The sequence below is a fragment of the Bos grunniens genome, chromosome X (assembly GCF_055505025.1).
Source record: "Bos grunniens cultivar Pamir isolate PY7600 chromosome X, Bosgru_T2T1.0, whole genome shotgun sequence".
NCBI lineage: Eukaryota > Metazoa > Chordata > Mammalia > Artiodactyla > Bovidae > Bos > Bos grunniens.
The window spans coordinates 126124864-126146052 of NC_141194.1; the positions used below are offsets into that span (position 1 = coordinate 126124864).

The 21189-nt window shown below is 46.3% G+C and overlaps 1 protein-coding gene, 1 long non-coding RNA gene and 1 pseudogene across 2 annotated transcripts in view; 1 reads left to right on the forward strand and 2 right to left on the reverse strand.

Moving 5' to 3' along the window:
- Positions 1-5964, reverse strand: part of LOC147341322 (zinc finger protein 75D-like) — a 37344-nt gene extending 31380 nt beyond the window's left edge. Inside the window, exon 1 of the mRNA XM_086389183.1 lies at positions 5809-5964. Coding sequence (XP_086245309.1) covers positions 5809-5830 — 22 coding nt within the window. The 5' untranslated portion in view covers positions 5831-5964. The remainder of the gene's footprint in view (positions 1-5808) is intronic.
- A 40-nt stretch (positions 5965-6004) lies between these two features.
- Positions 6005-6519, reverse strand: LOC147341323 (small integral membrane protein 10-like protein 2A; annotated as a pseudogene).
- A 2590-nt stretch (positions 6520-9109) lies between these two features.
- Positions 9110-21189, forward strand: part of LOC147341324 (uncharacterized) — a 34699-nt gene continuing 22619 nt past the window's right edge. The window contains exon 1 of the long non-coding RNA XR_015159595.1: positions 9110-9272. This is a non-coding gene — a long non-coding RNA (uncharacterized LOC147341324). The remainder of the gene's footprint in view (positions 9273-21189) is intronic.

Sequence of the window (21189 nt, forward strand, 5' to 3'; positions counted from 1 at the left end):
GTTGCTTCCCTGGGGCCTGCACTACTGTGCCTGTAGGCCAGGAAATGGGTGCAGGGAGGCACGGTGCCATGCCCACATGCCCAGAGCTGGTGATCTGTGGAGCTGGAACCCACCCGGCCTTTCATTCCTGGACTGGGGCTCTGCCCTCTGTACTCCTGGGTGCAAAACCCTGTTGTAGAGAGAGGTAGGAAAAGCAGGATGGAGAACACTCCACGGGGTCTGGGTTAAGGATGTGCACAACATCTGAATAAAAAATGCTTTAAAAAGTGCTCCGATCTGCCGTGGTATTCACCTGGAAACAACTTTCGATAAGACTTTCCAGAAAAATTGCCTCGAGAACATCGATGGAATTACCTTCCAGTTGTGTCTGGGGCATTCATTGGAATTCCTGCCACATGTGTCCTGACATTTCTTTTTAATCTACACCATGTAAAAATACAATCTTTGGCTGCCAGTCTCTGGGAACTGGGAAAGTCACCTATGGCTCTGCTGCTCCGGGTGGCCAGGCTGCTCTGAGTTAACCTTGGACCTGGAGCTGGCCATAGCAACGACACCCCAGATTACTTCCTGGGTACACGAGGGGTCGCATTCCTCCTGACTGAACCCTCCCATGAGCCCTGCACCTATTATGCTCTCACATGGTCTGTGTGGGCTCCTCTGTCTGGTCCATGGGTTCAGTGCTCAGGGCCTACTTTGGGGTCGGGCATGGAGAGGAGTCCAGGAAATATGTCTTGCCAAATGAGCGGTTGAGGGTCTCTGAAGAATCACCTTCCCTGAGGCCCTCTGGGTGCCACTGTGACCCCATTATCAGGGTGAATGTTAATGAGCTACAGGGGATGTGTGGCATAAATTGGGGTGTGGGAGGCAGGGGAAGGAGGGATTCCTGACGAGACCTCGGATTTCTGGGTAAGGGGTGTTGTGGGTGGATGAGCAGTGGCGGTTGCTGCAGATGGACCCTGTGGTGGCCACAGAGAGGGAGGGCTGTCATGGCAGCCACTGAGGGAAGCCTCGAGAAGGGCTTGGTGACCAGGCAAGGGAGAAGCTGGCCTGAGGTAGCCTTGGGGACTGCTCTGCAGAAGAGGCAGAGGCTCCCAGGTTCAGCCTGGTTCCCAGTGCTGAGGTGGAACACAGCCTCAAGATAATCAGGAGCTTCTGCCACTGTCAGCGGGGCAGTGGGGAGTGAGATTGTCTCTGAGTGCACAGGGTTGGGGGGGGATACCCAGTGCCTTGGTGGGGAGCTGTGGCCCATGGAGGCCTACTGTTTGTGGAGGTTGGGAAAGTCGGTCATAGGCCCCAGGAGGCGCTCTGGCCAGAGGGGAAGCCCCACTGTGCTGGCTTTCATGGGTAGGCACTGTCTGGGCATCTTCCTCCTGCCTGGTTGGGTGTGGGGGGCAGCAGAAGGGCTGGAATGGGCCTCCCTGGAGGGGCTGGGCAAGTGGGTGCAGGGAGCTGAGAGCTGGACGGGGTGCAGGGTGCAGGCTCAGAAGCAGCCTCAGGCACAGGACAATCATGGGTGCCAAGAAGGAGACCCAGAGGCAGCGAGAACACTGGACCAGAAGCCACAGGCTGTGCCTGGGCCCAGATGCTGAGTCAGCCCTTAGCTCAGGGTGGTGGAAGTGAAAGAGCAGAGCAGGAGGTGACAGGAAAGACACAGCAGGAGAGGTCTGGCTGAGACCAGAGGCTGAGGCTAAGGAGGGAGAGCAGACAATCATCTCTTGGGGGGGGCCGAGGGTGCCCAGATAAGGGCTGGGGAGGCTGTGTGCTCTTCCTCCCTGCCTGGGTAGGTGAATGCAGGTGTGGAGGTGGGGTCTGAGCTGGATCCTGGTCTAAGGGTGGGCAGAGTCAGGAGGCAGACAGGGAGGATGGGGAGCAGAGAATGAGTCCCTCCAGTGGGGTGACAGGACCCTCAGGGAATGTCAGGGCCAGGCCTTAAGATCTGCCAGTAGCTCAGAGCCTTGGTCCTGTCGTGGGACTCTGCTTAAGCACAGGTCTCAGCCACCCCACGACCTGACGTTTCTGTTTCTGTGCGCAGAAGAGGGCCCTACCTTCCTCCCTCTGAGGTGGGTGCTGTGCTTCTCTGCAGGCCTCCCTCCCACAGCCTCTGACCACCACCCCCGCTCCCTCTGCAGCAGTCTCGGAGTCCCCACCCCGGGCCCTGTGATGGGACAGCTTGAGTCTAAGGTGGAGGGAAGGGAAGCTGGTCTCTGGTCCCCAACGTTGATCTTCTTCAAAACGAGCACCAACCTGGCTGCCAGGGAAGCGATGGGTCCCTGCCACCTGCTGCTGCAGAGGGGCCTCCGGGTGACACAAAGTGATCTGCAGACGGTCCATTTCACCTCACCTACCCCAGCCCATCCTTGGGGTTCAACTGAATTAAGTGCTTTCTAACACCAGGCTTTAAAATAAAGAAAACGCTTAGCTGTATGGTTATTCAAATAGTTTGTGAATGGGACAAACTGGGACAATCGCTTCATCTTAGGCCAGGCCTGTGCTGCTGACTTCTCATCATGGGAGCAGCGCTCCAAGTCAAGTCCTGTCTCAGAGCATCTTCTGAACAGGCCACCATCCCTGCCATGACCCCACCCACTTATAGCCCTCAGGATGCTCCCCTGCCCCAGCTTCTGGCCGCCAGAGTAGGGTGAGCTCACCCCCAGCCCCCCTCCTCCAAGGGGGCACCACACCAGAAACAAGAGGCCTCCAGTTTTCATTTTATTCAATTCAAAGAATATTTTTTATTAACTTAGACAGACACAAGATTTGACAACACTGGAAACAAGAACATTTCTCTGACCAGACTGCGCTGACTGGTGCAGAGGTCATCACACACAGAAAAGGAGCAGTGGTCTTATTCAAGTCAGTGATTGTGTGTAAGCTCCACTGCCTGAAAACCAGACTGAAAATAAAGTGCAAAGAGAGCAGCAGGGGCCCAGTCGGGAGATGAGGAAGAGACGGGAGAGCAGAAGCAGCCAACGACTCAAGATCAAAACGGTAAGAAGAGCAGTGGCAGGAACACGTGCTGAGGACGTGTCCCCGCCCCTCCCACGGCCAACATCTTTGGGGGCGGACAGCCCCAGCCAGAGCCCCACAAGGAGCGGGGATTCTCTGCAGGTGACGAGGGGTCTCTGAGCCCGGGGCCCCTGAATCTCCAACATACATTATCCACTTTGGGAAACACCCTCCCAGGGCCCAGGCAGCTCCAACAGAGCCACGAGCCCGGGAAGGACAGGGAGCCCGTCCTGCACTGCACACCAGCTAAACAGCTCTGCACCCTCTGCAGCGCATAGTCACTTGTGTGTGCACAAGCAATCACACACTTGTGCACAGACACACACCCATTCACAAATGCACACTGACACGTGTATTCACACACACACACACTCACATCCGCACATTCACACACAAACATCTGTGCATTCATGCATCTGTACTCATACCCACACACTCATCCACACACCCCCTCACACACTCACACACTCAAGCCCTCATGCATGTGCATACATACTCGCACATACATGCCCACACACATCCCACACTCACACATGCACTCAACATGCACACTCACACACACATTCACACACAGGCATGCACATATTAAGTAAAGACCCTCCCTAGTGCCCTCCTCAGGCCCTCTTAGGCTGGCCCAGGAAGAGGCTGCAGCTGGGGATCCAGTCACCCAGAGGGTGAGATCCAAACTTGAAAAGGGCCCATTTACGCATCAGCCCCAAGGAGGCCCCTGGTCCTCCGCTCCTCTCCTCCCCTGCAGCCCAAGTCACAGTCTCTCAGAACTCCAGGGATGCAGTCCAAAGGCTGGCAGTCTCCCGGAAGTGGTCCTGGAGGGACACAGTTGGGGTGGAGGAGGGGCCACCAGGACCAGGGGTTTCCAGGCAACTTGGCACAAGGGAGGAAGCCATCAGCGCCCTTCCATCTGTGGGAATCTGCGGGGGGCATGTGGTAGCCTGGGTGCAGCCTCAGGCCTCGGGGTGAGGCAGGCAGAGCTCTTCAGCCGGGCCCTGGGTGGCTGAGAAGGGCACATGGTGTGAGGCTCAGCCCCTCTGTCCCAGGGGCAACCAGGCTGCTGTGGTTCTTAGTCCCAGGAACTGAGGACCAGGACCGCAAGCAATCAGTGAGGGGGCAGACGTGGATGTGGGATGGAGGTGAGGGCCAGGGCCTCTCCCGGCTCCCCTCAGTGCCGCTCCTGGTGCACCAGTCAGCAGCACAGCCAGGACCGCTGCAGGCCCATCCAGAGCAGATGCTCCTGTGTGATCCTAGCAGGAGGGGCAGCCTGGAGACAGAGACATGGGGTCATGCGTGGGTCTCAGCTCCACCCCACCCACTTGTATCCCTTCCCTCCTATTACACTCGGCCCCAGGAGCCAGCCAACACTCCTACCCAAACTGAGAGGCCTGTGCCACTCAACACCAAGGAACCCCTGGTTAAGCCTTGTGTGGGGCTTGGGTTGGGGTGGGAAGGCCTGACTGTGTGTGAATACCTTGCTCCCCAGGGGTTCTGGGACTCATCTCTCCTGTGACCATCTCAGCTTAGACTGTCCCCTGGTTCTTCCCCGTGACTTGCCATACACCCAACCTTCCCTGCCACGGGCCTTTCTCTCTAGGTCCCTTGGGAGCCTGTGCTCCCTTCCCCCATCCCACTGTGCCAGGTCTCCCAGAGACTGGGGGGCAGGTGGGGAATTCAGGCCTGGAGGCAGGTTCAGCTCCCCCACTTCTGATCTATGTGACAAGGGCAAATGTCTCCCTTCCCAGAGCCCAGCAGGTGGGGAGAACAGAGCTCCACCAGAGTGTCTCCAGCACCATCCTTCCTCCCTCATGCCAGTACTGGATCACCAGGCCACCCCTCCCCTTGGGCTCTCCACCTGGAAGGCCCTGCCTCTCCTCGAGGGGTCAGTCCCTTCTCTCGGGTGCCCCAGGCAGGGATTTGATTCTCTTGACCACAGAAGGGGCAGTTCACCTTCTATAACACCAGTTCTTACAAGAAAAACATTGGGACTTGAGAGTTGCCTCCTCACCCAAAGACATCCCTGTCTCCCCAACTGTCGCCTACCCTACAAGCCTCTTCTCCATCGGCTCTCCCATCCCAGCCTGACAGCTGCCCTCCACTCAAGGAGACCCCCACTTTCCCAAATCCTTTGGGACACAGGGGCTGCTGGAGGCTGTCCAGGACTGGAGCAGCGCATTCTGTAGCACCAGGAAGGCACTGATAGGAGGTGGAGGGAGCGTGGCTGAGATGGGGCAGGGCTGGGAGGAACACGTCTTTCCCTCTTCCCTGTCCCCTGATGCAAAGCTTTGGAGGGTGGAGAGGAGCAAGAGAGACAGCAGGAGCAGGCAGAGAGCAGTCCCAGAGACCCGCCAGGAGGAAGTCTTGTGAAGGGCTGAGAAAGAGACAGACCTGGGCTTGGGCCAAGAACACAACCATCCGTCCAGGCTGCCTCTCGAGGGGTGGAGGACAAGGGGGCCAGCATCCGCTCTCTTCCAGGGCTTTCTGGGCCTCTCCAGGGCCATTTCCCTCTATTCCCCTGTGTTCAGGCGACACTACCGGGGCCGTGGGCCGAGGTGATGGGCTGACCCTCGGAGATGCCCAGGCAGCTGCCCCTCATCCCCATCTTGGATATATGACAAGGGAGTCCAGAGGGCCTGCATGCACCCTGCCTTGCCTGCTCTCGGCCAGGCAGCTTTCCAGGCTGGTTTCCTCAGGTCCCTTCCTCATCTCCCCAAGCCACCCAGCAGCCTGGACATCTAGATGTCATGGCCACCACCTCCCTCCAGCCCGCAAGTCCAACCTCTGGCCTCCTACCTTTTCGGTCGGGGTCAGTCATTCATGTTCCTACTGAAGAATTTCTTCCTTCTGCTCCCCCCTTCGGCCAAAGTGAGGCAACAGGTCGGCTGCACTCAGATACTTTTCTCGAGTTCGATGCAAAGGGCCTGTTTTGAGAGTTTCAGTGCAGTTCGTCACCGGCCGCGAAGTGGCTGGCCAGAGCCAGGGCTCGGTGGCTGTGTCCTCGGCGGAGGTCTAGGGCTCAGAGGCCTGATCCGCTCCTTCCTCGTCCCCCGGAGCGTCCCGGCGGCCCCCGGCCCAGTGATCCTTCATGCTGATGCCCCTGCCGTCGCGGCCGGGCGGAGGTGGTAGCGGGCGTTCACTCGATCCTCACCTGCAGGCGCACGTTGAGCATCACCGAGGCCACGGTGTAGAAATAGGGGAAGTTCATGCGCAGACGCTAAGCCAGTTCGAAGAAGGTGATCAAAGTGCGCGTGAGCCCCTTTCAGAAGGCACCGTAGGAGCCGCGGATCGCGGCTGAGCGCGCCAGCCGCACTGCCACGCCCGACAGGGCCGCTGCCGCCGCCGCCGCAGACAGAGCCCCCGACGCCGCCATGGGCCCGGGCCGGCGCGGGCCCCGCGGACCGACCGCAGCACGAGCTGGCGGACAGGTGGACGCAAGGCCTGGAGCCGCTGGCCAACAGCAGTCGCGTCCCACCCCGCCCTGTTCCGCCGCGCCCCGCCTTCAGTCTCCCCTCAGGGGCTGGGCTCCCGATGACTCCTCCGCCACAGCCAAGGCCCCACCTGAGCTGCCTAGGGACAGCTCCGCCCCCTCGCCTGCACGCACATTGGCGACCGCCTGCGCAGCTCCGCCCCTAGCATGGCCCTGCCCCTTGTCGGGTACCACAGAGCTGCTGCCAACGACTCAGCCCCACCCCCGGTACCTGCCCCTCCGAGAAGCCCCGCCTCCTCCCAGACTCCTAAGAGAGCCGGAGGGCCTGAAAGCTTTTTTTTGTCAAGTGCTGCGCTCCTGGGATCCTTTTGCAGAATGCGCTATTCTGCAAGGAAGGCCCACCCGGAGCTCTTTATCCGTTTACACCATCCCCTTTCCCTCACTGTCTCCGCAGAAAATCTGGCCAGCTAGCCACTGTACTTTTAATTCATGTTTTTTTCTGGTAACTCTGCACTGTGGAATTTCACCAAACCTACATGCTCATTTCCCCCCCGTTCATGTGTATTTCGTGAATGCTCCTTTACCCCCATTGTCCTTACCTTTCATCCCATGGTGATTTCTATGCACTCCTCTTAGTCTGTCTTTGCCCTGGATGCTGCGCAAGGTCTTCTCAGCTGTACATTTGCCCTCATTCATTGCTGTTTATCTGCTCTTGGGTTTTAAAGCCCTTTCGTGGTTTCACCTAATCTTTATCTAAACCAAATCCAATTCAAAGTCCATGACATTTTCAGAATTATTGAAATGTGCTTGCTTCATTGTAGTCAGGACTTTTAAAAAGCCGTCTGCAAAAGTTGATTCATGAAGATTTCATCCCAGTTTTCACAAGGAGGGCTGGCCTAAGTTAATACCTTACTAATTCCTCTCAGAATGCCTGTTCAGTCATACTGAATATCTCTGTGACATCTGTATAAATGTTTAAGAAACCCAGCAGATTCATATACACTGATTGAGCAGTTGTCCTGGAGAAGAGAGAGTTTGAGAGGCACTAGGTTATTGGATCACAACAATATAACCATGCATGAATACGAATGCATAAAAAAATCAGGGTAGATAAATGTCACATTATTGAACATCATTTACTCTGGTTAAGGAAGTAGGAAGAAAGACATACCTTTTGTTTTTCGTGTATATGTATGTATATCCATTTGTGTATCTGTAACTATTACTTGTATAATACAACAAAAATATTTGAAACAGAAGGGGCCACATGAATATAGACTTAAGCTACATAGAAACCTTTTTTTTTTTTTTCCTAGACTGGATCCTGCCTCATTCATGTGCAGAGCCTGTTCCCTCCAATCATTTCTGAAACCTCTTCTTGTCCACATCTCATTTATCTTTAGCATTTTATTTTGAAATAATTATAGACTCAGGGAAGTTGCACAAATAGCACAAAAAAGACCTTGTGCCTTTTACCCGCGTACCCCAATGGTGACATTTTCTGTAGATGCAGTATAATATTAAAACTAGGAAACTGACACTGGTATATTACTCTTGACTAGACTACAGGCCCAATTTGGGTTTCTCCATTTTTCTAAGCTGCATTAATTTGTGTGTATGTGTGCCTGTATCGCTCTAGCAATTTTATCCCATGTCAGGATTCATGCAACCACCACTATGATCAAGATACAAAAATATTCCAACACCACAAAAGAACTGATTTGAGCCACCTCTTTGTACTTACTCAGCAACCCTATACATATTTTGTTAGAGTTTCATCTATTTCATTTCCTTTAGAATGGCTGTAAATGGTACTGTGTGCTTAATTTTGGTTTCCACATGTTCACTTTCCATATACAGAATGCAATTATTTTTAAAATTTATTTATTTGGCTGCACCAAGGTCTTAGTTGTGGCACACAGGATCTTCCGTCTTCGTTGTGGCATGTGGGATCTAATTCCCTACCCAGGGATAGAATCTGAGTCCCCCTGCGCTGGGAGATCAGGGTCTTAGCTACTGAACCACCAGGGAAGTCCCTGCAATTGAATTTTTAATGAAACTTTTTATTTAGAGGTAACTGTAGATTTACATACAGTTGCAAGAAAAAAATAGATCCGCGTACATTTTACCCAATTTTCCACAGTTTTCCACATCTATCAAAACTGCAGTATGGTGCAATATCAAAATCAGGACATTGACACAATCTACCGATCTTGTTCAGATTTCCCCAATTTACTTTTTCGTTTGTGTGTGTGTGTTTGTGAATTGTTCTATGCAGTTTTATCACATATGTGCGTTCATGCATCCACCATCACAGTCAAGATACAGAACAGTTTCATAACTATAAGGATCCCTCATGTTGCCCTTTTTTTTGACCACACCCACTTCTCTCCTGTTCGCCTTCCTTAATGCTTCACAACCACTAATCTGCTGTCTATTTCTATAATTTAGTCTTTTTGAGAATGTTGTAAAAATGGAATCTTATAGGATGTAACTTTTGGGGATTGGGTTTTTTTTTTTTTTTTACTTTGGAGATTGGCTTTTTCACTCAGTCTGGGATTTTTTTTTTCTCATTCTTCTTTGGAGAGTCATCCAAGTTGCTGGAAATGTCAAGTGTCAATAGTTCACTGCTTTTATTGCTAAGTTAGTATTCCTTCGCATGGTTGCACCAGAATTTGTATACCTCCTACCCAAGAAGGACACCAGGGCTTCCAGTTTGGAACTATTAGGGATAAAGCTGCTGTGAATATTTGTTCACTGATTATTGTGTGAACAAAATTTTCTCTTTATCTGGGATAAATGCCCAAGAGTACAATTTCTAAGCTGTATGGTAAGTGCCTGTTTAGTTTCATAAGACTCAGTTAAAATTTCCAATGTGGCTGTAACATTTTACACTCTGGGTCAGCAATTTCTGAATATATTGTTTCTCTACATCCTTGTCAGCCTTTGATGTTATCACTATTTTTAAAAATTTTAGCCATTATGATAGGTGTATTGTGATATCTTATTGTGGTTTTAATTTATATTGGGGTTAGCCTAAAAGTTAATTGAAACTTTTTGGCTAACCCAATATTTCCCTTATGGCTAATAATGGCGAAAATCTTTTTATGTGCTTATTTTCTATCTGTATATTGTCTGTGCATGCACGCTAAGTCGCTTCAGTTGTGTCTGACTCTTCACGACCCTATGGACTGTAGCCTGCCAGGCTCCTCTGTCCATGGGATTCTCCTGGCAAGAATACTGGAGTGGGTTGCCATGCCCTCCTCCAGGGAATCCATGGATCAAACCCGCATCTCTTATGTCTCCTGCATTGGCAAGTGGGTTCTTTAAAACTAGCGCCACCTGGGAAACCCCATATATCCTCCTTAGCTAAATGTCTTGTCATGTTCTAATTGAACTGCTTGTTTTTATTATTAAGTTTCGTGAGTTCTATATAATATATTCTAGATATGACTCTTTTGTTGGATAGATGGTTTGCAAATATTTTTCCACCCAATCTGTAGCTTGTATTTTCATTCTGTTAACAAGGGCTTTCTTACAGCACAATTTTTGATTTGATGAGGTCCAATTTATTTATGGATCATGGCTCTGGTATTATATGTCAGAACTTTTTACCAGGCCTTAGGTCTCAAAGATATTCTATGTTTTCTTTTAAATATTTTAAAGTTTTATTTCACATTTAAGTCTGTAGTCCATTTTGAGTTCATATTTATTTAGGGTTTGGAGGTTTAAATCCAGGTTCAATTTTTGACTAAAAATGCCCAATTGCTAGAGCACAGTTTGTTTAAAAAAGCTATCCTTCCTCCCTTGAATTTTTTTTCTTTCATCTTTGTCAAAAACCAGTGGAGCATATTTCTGTGGGTCTATTTTGATGTTCTCTCTTCTGTTGCTTTGGTCTATGTGTCTATCCATCCTCTCTCCAATATCACACTATTTTGATTACTGTAGCTATAGAGTATATGTTACTATTGGTTAGAGTGATTCCTCACACTTTATTTTTCTTCTTCAACATTTATTTAGCTATTCTAGGGCTGGTGTTCATCTGTACAAATTTTAGGATAAACTTGTCTATGGGTACAAAATGCTTGCTAGCAAGTGTTAAACTTACAGATCAGTTTGGGTGAGAATGGACATCATTTATATGTTTAATATTTCAGTCCATGAACACAGTTGTTATTGTTGCTGTTCAGTCGCTAAGTCATGTCCAGCTCTTTGCAACTCCATGAACTGCAGCAGGCCAGGTTCCCTGTCTTTCACCATCTCCCAGAGTTTTCTCAAACTCAAGTCCATTGCATCGGTGATGCCATCCAACCATCTCATCCTTTGTCATCCCCTTCTCCTCCTGCCTTAAATCTTTTCAAGTTTCAGGGTCTTTTCCAAATAAGTCAGCTCTTCGCATCAGGTAGCCAAAGTATTGGAGCTTCAGCTTCAGCATCAGTCCTTCCAATGAGTATTCAGGATTGATTTCCTTTAGGATTGACTTGTTTGATATCCTTGCAGTCCAAGGGACTTTCAAGAGTCTTCTCCAGAATCATAGTTCGAAAGCATCAGTTCTTTGGCTCTCAGCCTTTTTTATGGTCCAACTCTCACATCTGTACATGACTACTGAAAAACCACAGCATTGACTATATGGACCTCTGTTGGCAAAGCAATGTCTCTGCTTTTTAGTATGTTGTTTAGGTTTGTCAATAGCTTTTCTTCCAAGGAGCAAGCATCTTTTAATTTTGTGTCTGCAGTCACTGTTTGCAGTGATTTTGGAACCCAAGAAAATAAAATCTGTCACTGTTGCAATTTTTTCCCCATCTATTTGCCATGAAGTGATGGGACCAGATGCCATGATCTTGGTTTTTTGAATGTTGAGTTTTAAGCCAGCTTTTTCACTCTCCTCTTTGACCTTCACCAAGAGGCTCTTTAGTTCCTCATTGCTTTCTGCCATTAGGGTGGTGTCATCTGCATATCTGAGGTTGTTAATATTTCTTCTGGCAATCTTGATTCCAGCTTATGACTCATTTGGCATTTCCCATGAGTATATCTCTTTATTTATTTATTTAGATCCTTGATTTCTTTCACCAAAATTGGTATAATTTTCTGCATTCAGATCCTGTACATGTTTAATAAATTTCACCAAAATTTGTATAATTTTCTGCATTCAGATCCTGTGTATGTTTAATAAATATGTTCTCAGGTATTCATTTTCTTTGAAGCAATTATAAATTATAAATATATATTAGTTTACATTTTTACATGCTTATTGTTACCATATAGAAATTATGGAGAATTAATTAGAAGTGTGGTTTTTTTCAACACATTTGGAGACTTTCTTGCTGTCCTTCTGTTATTAATTTCTAGTTTGATCCCATTGTGGTCAGAAATTAAACTCTGTATACTTTCAATGCTTTTAAATACTTAAAGATTTGTTTTAAGACTTTAAGAAAAGCATTCTTCTGGAGTGTTTCCAGAGGAAGGCAATGTGGGTGATAAAAGAGCTGGATCCATGTCTTGTGATGAATGGATGAAAGAAACATTTGTGGTTTAGAGCAGCAGAGAATTGGTTGCCAACAGACCTTTTTGGCACCAAGGACTGATTCTGTGGAAGACAATGTTTCCATGGAACAGTGTTGGGGGGTGGTTTCAGGATGATTCAAATGCATTGCATTTATTGTGCACTTTATTCCTATTATTATCACATCAGCTCCACCTCAGATCATTAAGCATTAGATCCCGGAGGTGGGGGACACCTGGTTTAGAGAACAAAGACTTGGAAAGGACATATGACAGCATGTTCAAATACTTGAAAGTTTACCAGGCCCAAGAGAAATGAAATTACCGCTGTACTATTGCATGGTTTGGAATTAAGACCGGAGGGCTGCAACCGTCCTTGGTCAACCTAGGGAATGGATAGACTTGAGGAGTAGTGAGACGACTGCCATCTTAAGTATACTAGCATCACCTAGAAATTAATTGTTGGTCTAGGATATTGTTAAACTAAGTTTTCCATGATGAGGCCATTAAACTAGATGGCACAAAAGATCCTTCACAGTTCCAGGCTTGGTTGCTTTCAAGTTCACCATTGTTTATGTTATAAAATAAAGTAATTTTAGTTGTTGTGTGTAAGAAGCATAAAACTATGCTTAGAATGAATAAATCTTTAAAACACCATGAAAATTTGAAGTGAGGTTCTTGTGTACAGCATAGAATTTGGTGGTGTTTTTAAAAAATCTACTCTGCTAATTTCTTTTAATTGTTATTCCTACACCATTTACATTTAAAGTAATTATGTCATATTTAAGCTTAAGTCTGCTGCTTTATTATTTGTTTTCTGTTTCTCATTACTCTGTTTTCCTTTTCTTGCTTTCTTGTAGGACACCTAAGCATTTTTTGGAAATTACTTTTGAATATAGCTCTTCATATGGTTTATTTTATTGTTTTATTTTATAGTTTTCAATGCAATATACATGTGTACATATCCTGGTTTACTGGTATCATCATTTCAATCACTTCATCAAGTAGAAAAATTTTGCTTCCATTTTGGTTCCTCTATCCTCCCACATTTAAATAGAAATAACTTAAGTATTTCCTCTGTGCACATTGAACTCACATCACATGATGGTACAGTTTTTGCTTTAATGATGAAACATGATCTTAAAAAATTCATGAGGAGTATTCTATTTGCCTTAACTTTTACTCACTTTATCGCTCTTCTTTCCTAAAGACCCATCCTTGTTGTGTTATAATTTCCTTTCTGGTTAATTGCCGGGGACCAGCCCCAGCTGATCCAGGGTATTCGAAGGAGAGACGGCCTAGGCGACTATTTATATGCTAATTAGAGATATAAAGAATGATAGAATGAGGATAGTTCAGTAGGAAAATTCAGTGGAGAAAAGAGGCTGAGTAGCTTGGTTTACGCGGGAGACCAATAAAACTTCAAGACAAGAAGTTTGCACCACTTACGTAGGCCGCAGGCACCCTCTCGAATAGCGGAAGGTGCCTCACCCTAGACACCTTCTCGAGTGGGTCTTAGAAGCCCAGGCATAATTAGTAAGCGTGGTGGGTTCTGCGTTCCAGATGGAGACTCAGCTGGAAGTTAAAGGGAAGAATGACATGGGGAGACCAAGCGTTGGGGAGCAAGGCCCGTAGCTTTATTTTTAACAGGGGCTTTTATACCCTAAGTTACACATAGAGGATAATAGGGGATGCAAAGTCAGCAGTCTTTGATTCTTATCAAAAACCAAGGTTTCTTTCCTGCAAATTTATCGTATACAAATGGTTTAGGTGATTTACATCATCTTCTGGCCAGAAGGCCTACTAACATTTTATGACTCTTGACAAGAACTTATCAACAAAGACTTATTTTCTCTAAGAGTAATTATTTTAAGGTTTCGTGCCATCCTCCAAAGATAAAATTGCATTCCTATAGGGCGGATGTGTAATGGGTTTACAACAAAGAAAATAATTTATTACCTTAAGGGTCTAAAGTTACTAACACCAAGGCCACTACTTATTTTTTTCTATATACCAACTATTAATTAATACACATTCAAGGATACAATTCAGGGGATGTGAAAACTTGGCAACAAGCATTGACTCATCAATGAAATCCTTTACTAGTTTATTCCGACAGTTTTTAACTCTCTGAGAGGCTCTAAGCTATTTGAATATCTTAAGCTTCCCATGCCTCTGGAGGCTAGGAGACTGTAAACAATCGTATGCATAGCTGCAGGAGTCCGGGTAAACTTGTCAGGCGAGTTAGAGAGCCATCTGAGGGGTTTGGATTTAAACACTCCTAATTGCCCAGGAACTTTATTCATTGGAGCTGTAAGTTAACTCTTTGACAGAGAGAGAGAGATGGTGGTAGGGGACAGCCCCCAGTAAAGTCAGAGGTGAGAGCACAAAGCAATAAAGTAGGCAGACTCTGGTTTTTTTGGGGGAAAATGCTCGAGAATATCCGGGCGGACTCCTGAGGCTCGATCCCGCCTTTGCGTATGCCGAGCCGCCTTCCTCATGACCTTTGTCATGAGCGGAATGCCTCACCGGCTCCCGGCATCTCCCCCTTTTTTATTTCTTAAAACAGCCAGATGTAGCTCAGTCGCGAGCCTCTGAATGCTCTGCCGAAGAATCCTGACAATACAAGGAAGAATGATTATTAGAAGTAAAATTAAAACAGCCAACGTAGCATAGCCAAGGAAGGTAGACAGAATATTTTTTCCTGAAATGTAGTTAGAGAAAGTATGGAAGAAATCATTTGCTGTTCCAGCGGCAGTAAAATCTAATCGGGAGTGTTCCAGGGTTGCTATTTGATTGTGAAGTTTCCCTAAGTCTAAGCCAATGTCAGAGCTGTTCCAGATACCTGAAATATGGTTTTTAATCTTTTCCCATTCAAAATCTGTCTCATTTACTTTCAGGGGTGTTACACATATCCACCGGTAGTCAGCATGACAAGACAATGCCATTTTCACCTTTAAAGCCTGCAATTCAGTCCCAATATGTATTACTGCTTCCTCTAGGGCATCTACCCTCATTTCTAATTTTCTGTCTATAGCTTCCTGTGTTGCCAATGCTAAAGAAACATTTTTGGACATAGAATCAACATATTGAGCAGTATGTACTTGTTGAGTCAATGATATTGCTGCCACAGTAACAGAAGTAATTGCACTTATCAAAGCTGCTATTCCCAAGATAAGTAAGCCCACAAACCGTCGTGTTCGCATTAAATCCTGCAGTTGTTGTAATACAGCAAGAGCATAATTCAATAAGTGGTTACATCATAAGATAAGGTGGACGTTGTAACATTACAAAGGAGCAAACATTATATTGAGGATTTAAACAAGATGAGAGCATACATTTGTTCACAACACCACCACAAAGGAGCAAACATTATATTGAGGATTTAAACAAGATGAAACAAGGAGCAGCTGTAGGCATCGGCTCGGCGGAGCAGTGTCCGCAGCATCAGGAGGCAGAACGGGAACGGCAGGCTGTGGGCTGCGGCGTCTACGGCGGGCGGAGGGGCGGGGTTCGCGGACTCGGGCTAGCCGCCGCCGCTTGGGCTCCGGGCGTTTTCCTGTCGCCGGCGGGAGTGCGCTGGTCTGGACTGCATTCCGCGGGCGCGCTTTCCTCTCTGGCCCTCACTCGCCGCACAGACTTCTTGCTCTAGGTCGCAGGGTGCTGCAAGGAGGGTGCGGGGCGCCGCTGGCGGCGTGGAGGAGAGAGCTGGCTAGGGGAGGGGGAGCGAGCGAGTGCGCGCGCCGCGAACCTGGTCTTTGGGGAATGTGACATGACGAATTTTTCTGAGATCCAAATCGGAGAATCTGCATTCTGTAGAAATATATAAGCATACCCTCTCCCACAAGTTAGCAACACATCTGGCCTTTTACACTCTCCAGTAAGGAGGTCTTTTTACTTGACCAGGGGCCGAGTCGTAGCCTGTAATTCAGGCATCTAGTGTCTCATCATTGTAGTCTGCCCCTGTGTGTTTACGTTTAAGTGATTAATTACAATTTGGACATAACTTTTTGTCCAGCTGTTTCCCTAGGGATATGAAATTTATACCTTAAACCAGCTGCATTTTGATGGTGAATTTTGCGAGAATTTTTGGCCTTATCAATCTTTTTATGTAATTTAAAACAATTACTTTAGTCAATGCATCTACCAAGGCATTTCCTTCATGTAAAGGGCTGGGCAAGTTGAAATGGACTCTAATATGTCCCACAATATATTTTTTATCTCTGTGTTTAATCTCTTTTTGTAAATCAGATAACAAGGAGAAGATAGTAGTTTTATTTTTTGGAATATTAGCAGTTTCAATATGAGGAAATAACCCCACAATATATCTGGAGTCAGTCAAAAGATTAAAGGTGTGGTCTCTTAAATGTTGAAAAGCCTAAATAACTGCTCAGTCTTGACATTTTATTCCCTTGAATTAAAAGATCTTTTAAAGGCCTTGGAACTGTAACTTCCTGCACCCAAAAGGCTAGATCACTAGATCCAAATGTTTTGTGGCTCCTAGCTTGAGAAGTCAAGTTTTTTCTTGTCTGATAGTAAGGTAAAAGTAAAAGCTGTGTTACTCTTTGACCTTTATTAATTTGTACAGTTTTGTTAGGCGGTGAGATCAAAACTTTTAATTTTTCCAATATAATCAGAATCTACTACACCATGCACCACCGAAATTTCTTTTCTCTCTCTCTCTTTTTTTTTTTTTTTATTTTGAAAAGAAAGTGAGCTACGCCCCAGGACAAATCTTACAATGTCCTCAGGTAGGGGGCCAGCCACTCCCGTTGGAATTGGAGTAAGCGGCACATCAGGGGTTAATATTGTTGCTAAATCCCCTTTCGCTTTTTTCCTAGCCTGGATGAGACCCCCCTGAGGAGGTTTTCTCTAAGGAGCATGCTCTGCATATTGTGCACGCAGTCTGTTTTAAAAGCTCCACTGTTCAAAAAACTTTTTATCTTCCTCAGGCTTAGGCAACGCTTTGAGAGGCTTTGGGGGCAAAGTGGGGAACTCCTGGGTCCTGGGAAGCACCAACAGAGGTGGTGGCGATCACCTTAAATCAGAAAGTGGTGGATAAGTTTTTTAAAGGTTTGTGCAGAGGGGGGGGGGAGCTCTCCAGGGCGCTCGGCCGCAGCGTCCTGTAAACCCTCTCCTTCCTCGGGAGGTAAAGCACTTTCTCCCTCCTTTTTTTTTTTTTCCAATAGCAGAAATTATGATCTATGCAGAAAGTGGAGACTCACCACCATCTACCACTATAGCCTCCCTCAAAGGCTATTTAACAGCCTCATGACAGGGGTCCAGGACATTTCTAATCATATTTCACAGAGCCAATAAACATTTGTCTATTCTTAGATGCAGAGAAACCCATTTTTTTAAAATTTTTTTTGAGAATATTTTTATTTATTTTGTATCTTCTTTACCCTATCTAAACTGCAGAGGGGACTAGAAAAGAAGCCTCAAGGTGAGGATCAAATTTATCCTCGGGACTAGAGAAAACCCTTCTCCGGGAAACTCCTAGAGGAGGCCCTTTACCCCCACACGGAGGAGGAGGCATGGAGGCATGGGAGCGTCCCGTATTTCTCTTCTCCTGCTCCGGAGATCCTTTAACTGTTTGGTGACTAAATCTTACAAACTGTCTGATTGGGGATGTTTCCCTCAAGCTCCTAGGAGCGGATGGTCTGACAGGGGAAGTTTCTCTTAGGCCTTTTGGGGCATCTTTGTTTAAGAGATGCCAATCTCCATCAGAGTGATATTTAGCTGTTATCTCGCCTAAATTCTCTTTTTCTTTTGGGGAAGGCTGATCTTGTTCCTCATCCCTATCTTTAGGTTGTTCCTGAGTAGTCATGGCTGCTAACATTTTTCTTAGTTGCTGATAGTCAGGCGGGTCTTCGTTTTTCTCATTTTCTTCAGGTTTAACTACAGTTTCGACCTCATTTTCCTCTTTAAAAGTTACTCTTTTAGATTCAGGGGCAGGTTTAGCTACAGCATTTTCTTCACTATCACTTTTAAGATGTACTTTTTCTGAATCAGGGGCAGGGTCTAAGACATCTCTAATGATATTCCATAAGGAAAAGGCGTCATTAGGCACCTTTTCTGAGCCATGTTCGGCATGGTAAGTTTTTAGCTGTTTTCCTACTTTTTCCCAGACATCTAAGTTAACAGAGCCTTCGTCTGGAAACCAGGGACAGTGCTCTTGTACAAATGAAAAAAATGATTGAATGGCAGATTTTTTAACTTTGATTCCTCTTTTACCTAATAACTGTAAAATTACTCCTATAAAGAGCTGTCTTTCATTTGATTCAGTATTACCCATGTCAGAAAATTAAGTGTAGTAAAAGATTTTGCTTTAAGCTATCAAAAGATCAGGCTTTTCTTTGGCCTTTTAACTTCAGAAACTGTTTTCTCTCTCTAAGTCTAACTCTTGAACACTTTCAACACTTCCCACTCCTCTCGCCCTGTCTATCCTACAGGGGGGACCGCGGCACCCTTGAGTGGGGTCCTAGCCGTCCCGAACACTGGAAGAACAATAGGGCTGGTGACCCAGATTGTTCCGGGGGAGGAACAGTAGGCTGATGGCCCAAACTGTTCCAAGGGAGGAGCAGTAGGGCTGTTGACCCAAAGTGCTCCGTGGGGGAACAAGAGGGCTGATAACCCAGTTGTTCCGAGAACGGGGAGCAATAGGGCTGGTGACCCCAATTGCTGGGAGCTTACCTTCGAAAACACCTGTCCCGGGCGCCACTTGCTGGGGACCAGCCCCAGCTGATCCAGGGTATTCGAAGGAGAGACGGCCTAGGCGACTATTTATATGCTAATTAGAGATATAAAGAATGATAGAATGAGGATAGCTCAGTAGGAAAATTCAGTGGAGAAAAGAGGCTGAGTAGCTTGGTTTACACGGGAGACCAATAAAACTTCAAGACAAGAAGTTTGCACCACTTACGTAGGCCGCAGGCACCCTCTCGAATAGCGGAAGGTGCCTCACCCTAGACACCTTCTCGAGTGGGTCTTAGAAGCCCAGGCATAATTAGTAAGCGTGGTGGGTTCTGCGTTCCAGATGGAGACTCAGCTGGAAGTTAAAGGGAAGAATGACATGGGGAGACCAAGCGTTGGGGAGCAAGGCCCGTAGCTTTATTTTTAACAGGGGCTTTTATACCCTAAGTTACACATAGAGGATAATAGGGGATGCAAAGTCAGCAGTCTTTGATTCTTATCAAAAACCAAGGTTTCTTTCCTGCAAATTTATCGTATACAAATGGTTTAGGTGATTTACATCATCTTCTGGCCAGAAGGCCTACTAACATTTTATGACTCTTGACAAGAACTTATCAACAAAGACTTATTTTCTCTAAGAGTAATTATTTTAAGGTTTCGTGCCATCCTCCAAAGATAAAATTGCATTCCTATAGGGCGGATGTGTAATGGGTTTACAACAAAGAAAATAATTTATTACCTTAAGGGTCTAAAGTTACTAACACCAAGGCCACTACTTATTTTTTTCTATATACCAACTATTAATTAATACACATTCAAGGATACAATTCAGGGGATGTGAAAACTTGGCAACAAGCATTGACTCATCAATGAAATCCTTTACTAGTTTATTCTGACAGTTTTTAACTCTCTGAGAGGCTCTAAGCTATTTGAATATCTTAAGAATCCCATGCCTCTGGAGGCTAGGAGACTGTAAACAATCGTATGCATAGCTGCAGGAGTCCGGGTAAACTTGTAAGGCGAGTTAGAGAGCCATCTGAGGGGTTTGGATTTAAACACTCCTAATTGCCCAGGAACTTTATTCATTGGAGCTGTAAGTTAACTCTTTGACAGAGAGAGAGAGATGGTGGTAGGGGACAGCCCCCAGTAAAGTCAGAGGTGAGAGCACAAAGCAATAAAGTAGGCAGACTCTGGTTTTTTGGGGGGAAAATGCTCGAGAATATCCGGGGGGACTCCTGAGGCTCGATCCCGCCTTTGCGTATGCCGAGCCTCCTTCCTCATGACCTTTGTCACGAGCGGAATGCCTCACCGGCTCCCGGCAGTTAATGAATTTCCTTTAGCCATTCTTTAAAGGTAGGTCTGTTGGCAACCAACTCTCTTAGATTTCCTTCATCTGAGAATATATTTATTTCACTTTCATTCCTGAAGGTTGTATTTGCTAGATACAGAATTGGCTGTTGACATAAAAAGGAACGAAATGTGCTATTTGAAGAAACATGGATGGATCTAGACACTGTCATACAGAGTGAAGCAAGTCAGAACGAGAAAAACAAATACTGTATATCATTTATATGTGGAATCTAGAAAACTGATGCAGATGAACTTATTTGCAAAGCAGAAATAGAGACACAGATATAGAGAACAAACATATGGATACAAAGAGGGGAAGGGGGTGGGATGAACTGGGAGATTGAGATTGACATATATACTCTACTATATATAAAATAGATAACTAATGAGAACCTACTTGTATAGCACAGGGAACTCTACTCAATGCTCTGTGGTAACCTAAATGGGAAGGAAACCCAAATCCACAAAAGTTATATGTATATGTATTGGAGATGGAAATGGCAACCAACTTCAGTATTCTTGCCTGGGAAATCCCATGGACAGAGGAGCTAGGCAGGCTACAGTCCATGGGGTTGCAAAAGAGTTGGACATGAATTAGGGACTAAACAACAGCAACATTTATATGTACAGCTGATTCATTTTGCTGCACACTGAGAAACTAACAAAACATTGTAAAGCAACCATACTCCAATACAAATTAATTTAAAAATAAAAGCTAAAAACTAATAATAATTGGCTACTGACAGTGGGTAGAAAAGCAAAGGATTGATTAGTCCTGCCCTCTTATTTTCATGAGGAGGTTGAAGCGGGTATTGAAGACCAGCTCCCCACCCAGCCCTGCTGAAACTGCAGAAAAGAGACTTGGAGGAAGGTGACTATTGGCAAAAAGGTGCCCTGCTCTGTTAGGCCACCTTTTCCCAGTCCCTTGGTTATGGGGAAGAGCTTTTCTTGGAGCTTTTCTTTGTTGATGGTTCTGGATTGCAGGCTCCTCCAGTGCCCTTTTGGGGATATGTGAGAGGCAAAATAACACCCAGGGAGTTCACTGCCAGGCCTTTCCTTAAGCCCCAGGGTCCTGATGGAGTCCCTACTTCCACCTTTTCCTGTGTTTGAGGCATAATTAACATATAATGAAATGCAGTGCTAATAAGAACACATTTTGATGAGTTCTGTTAAAAGTATTCATTCCCCTGTGTAGCTAT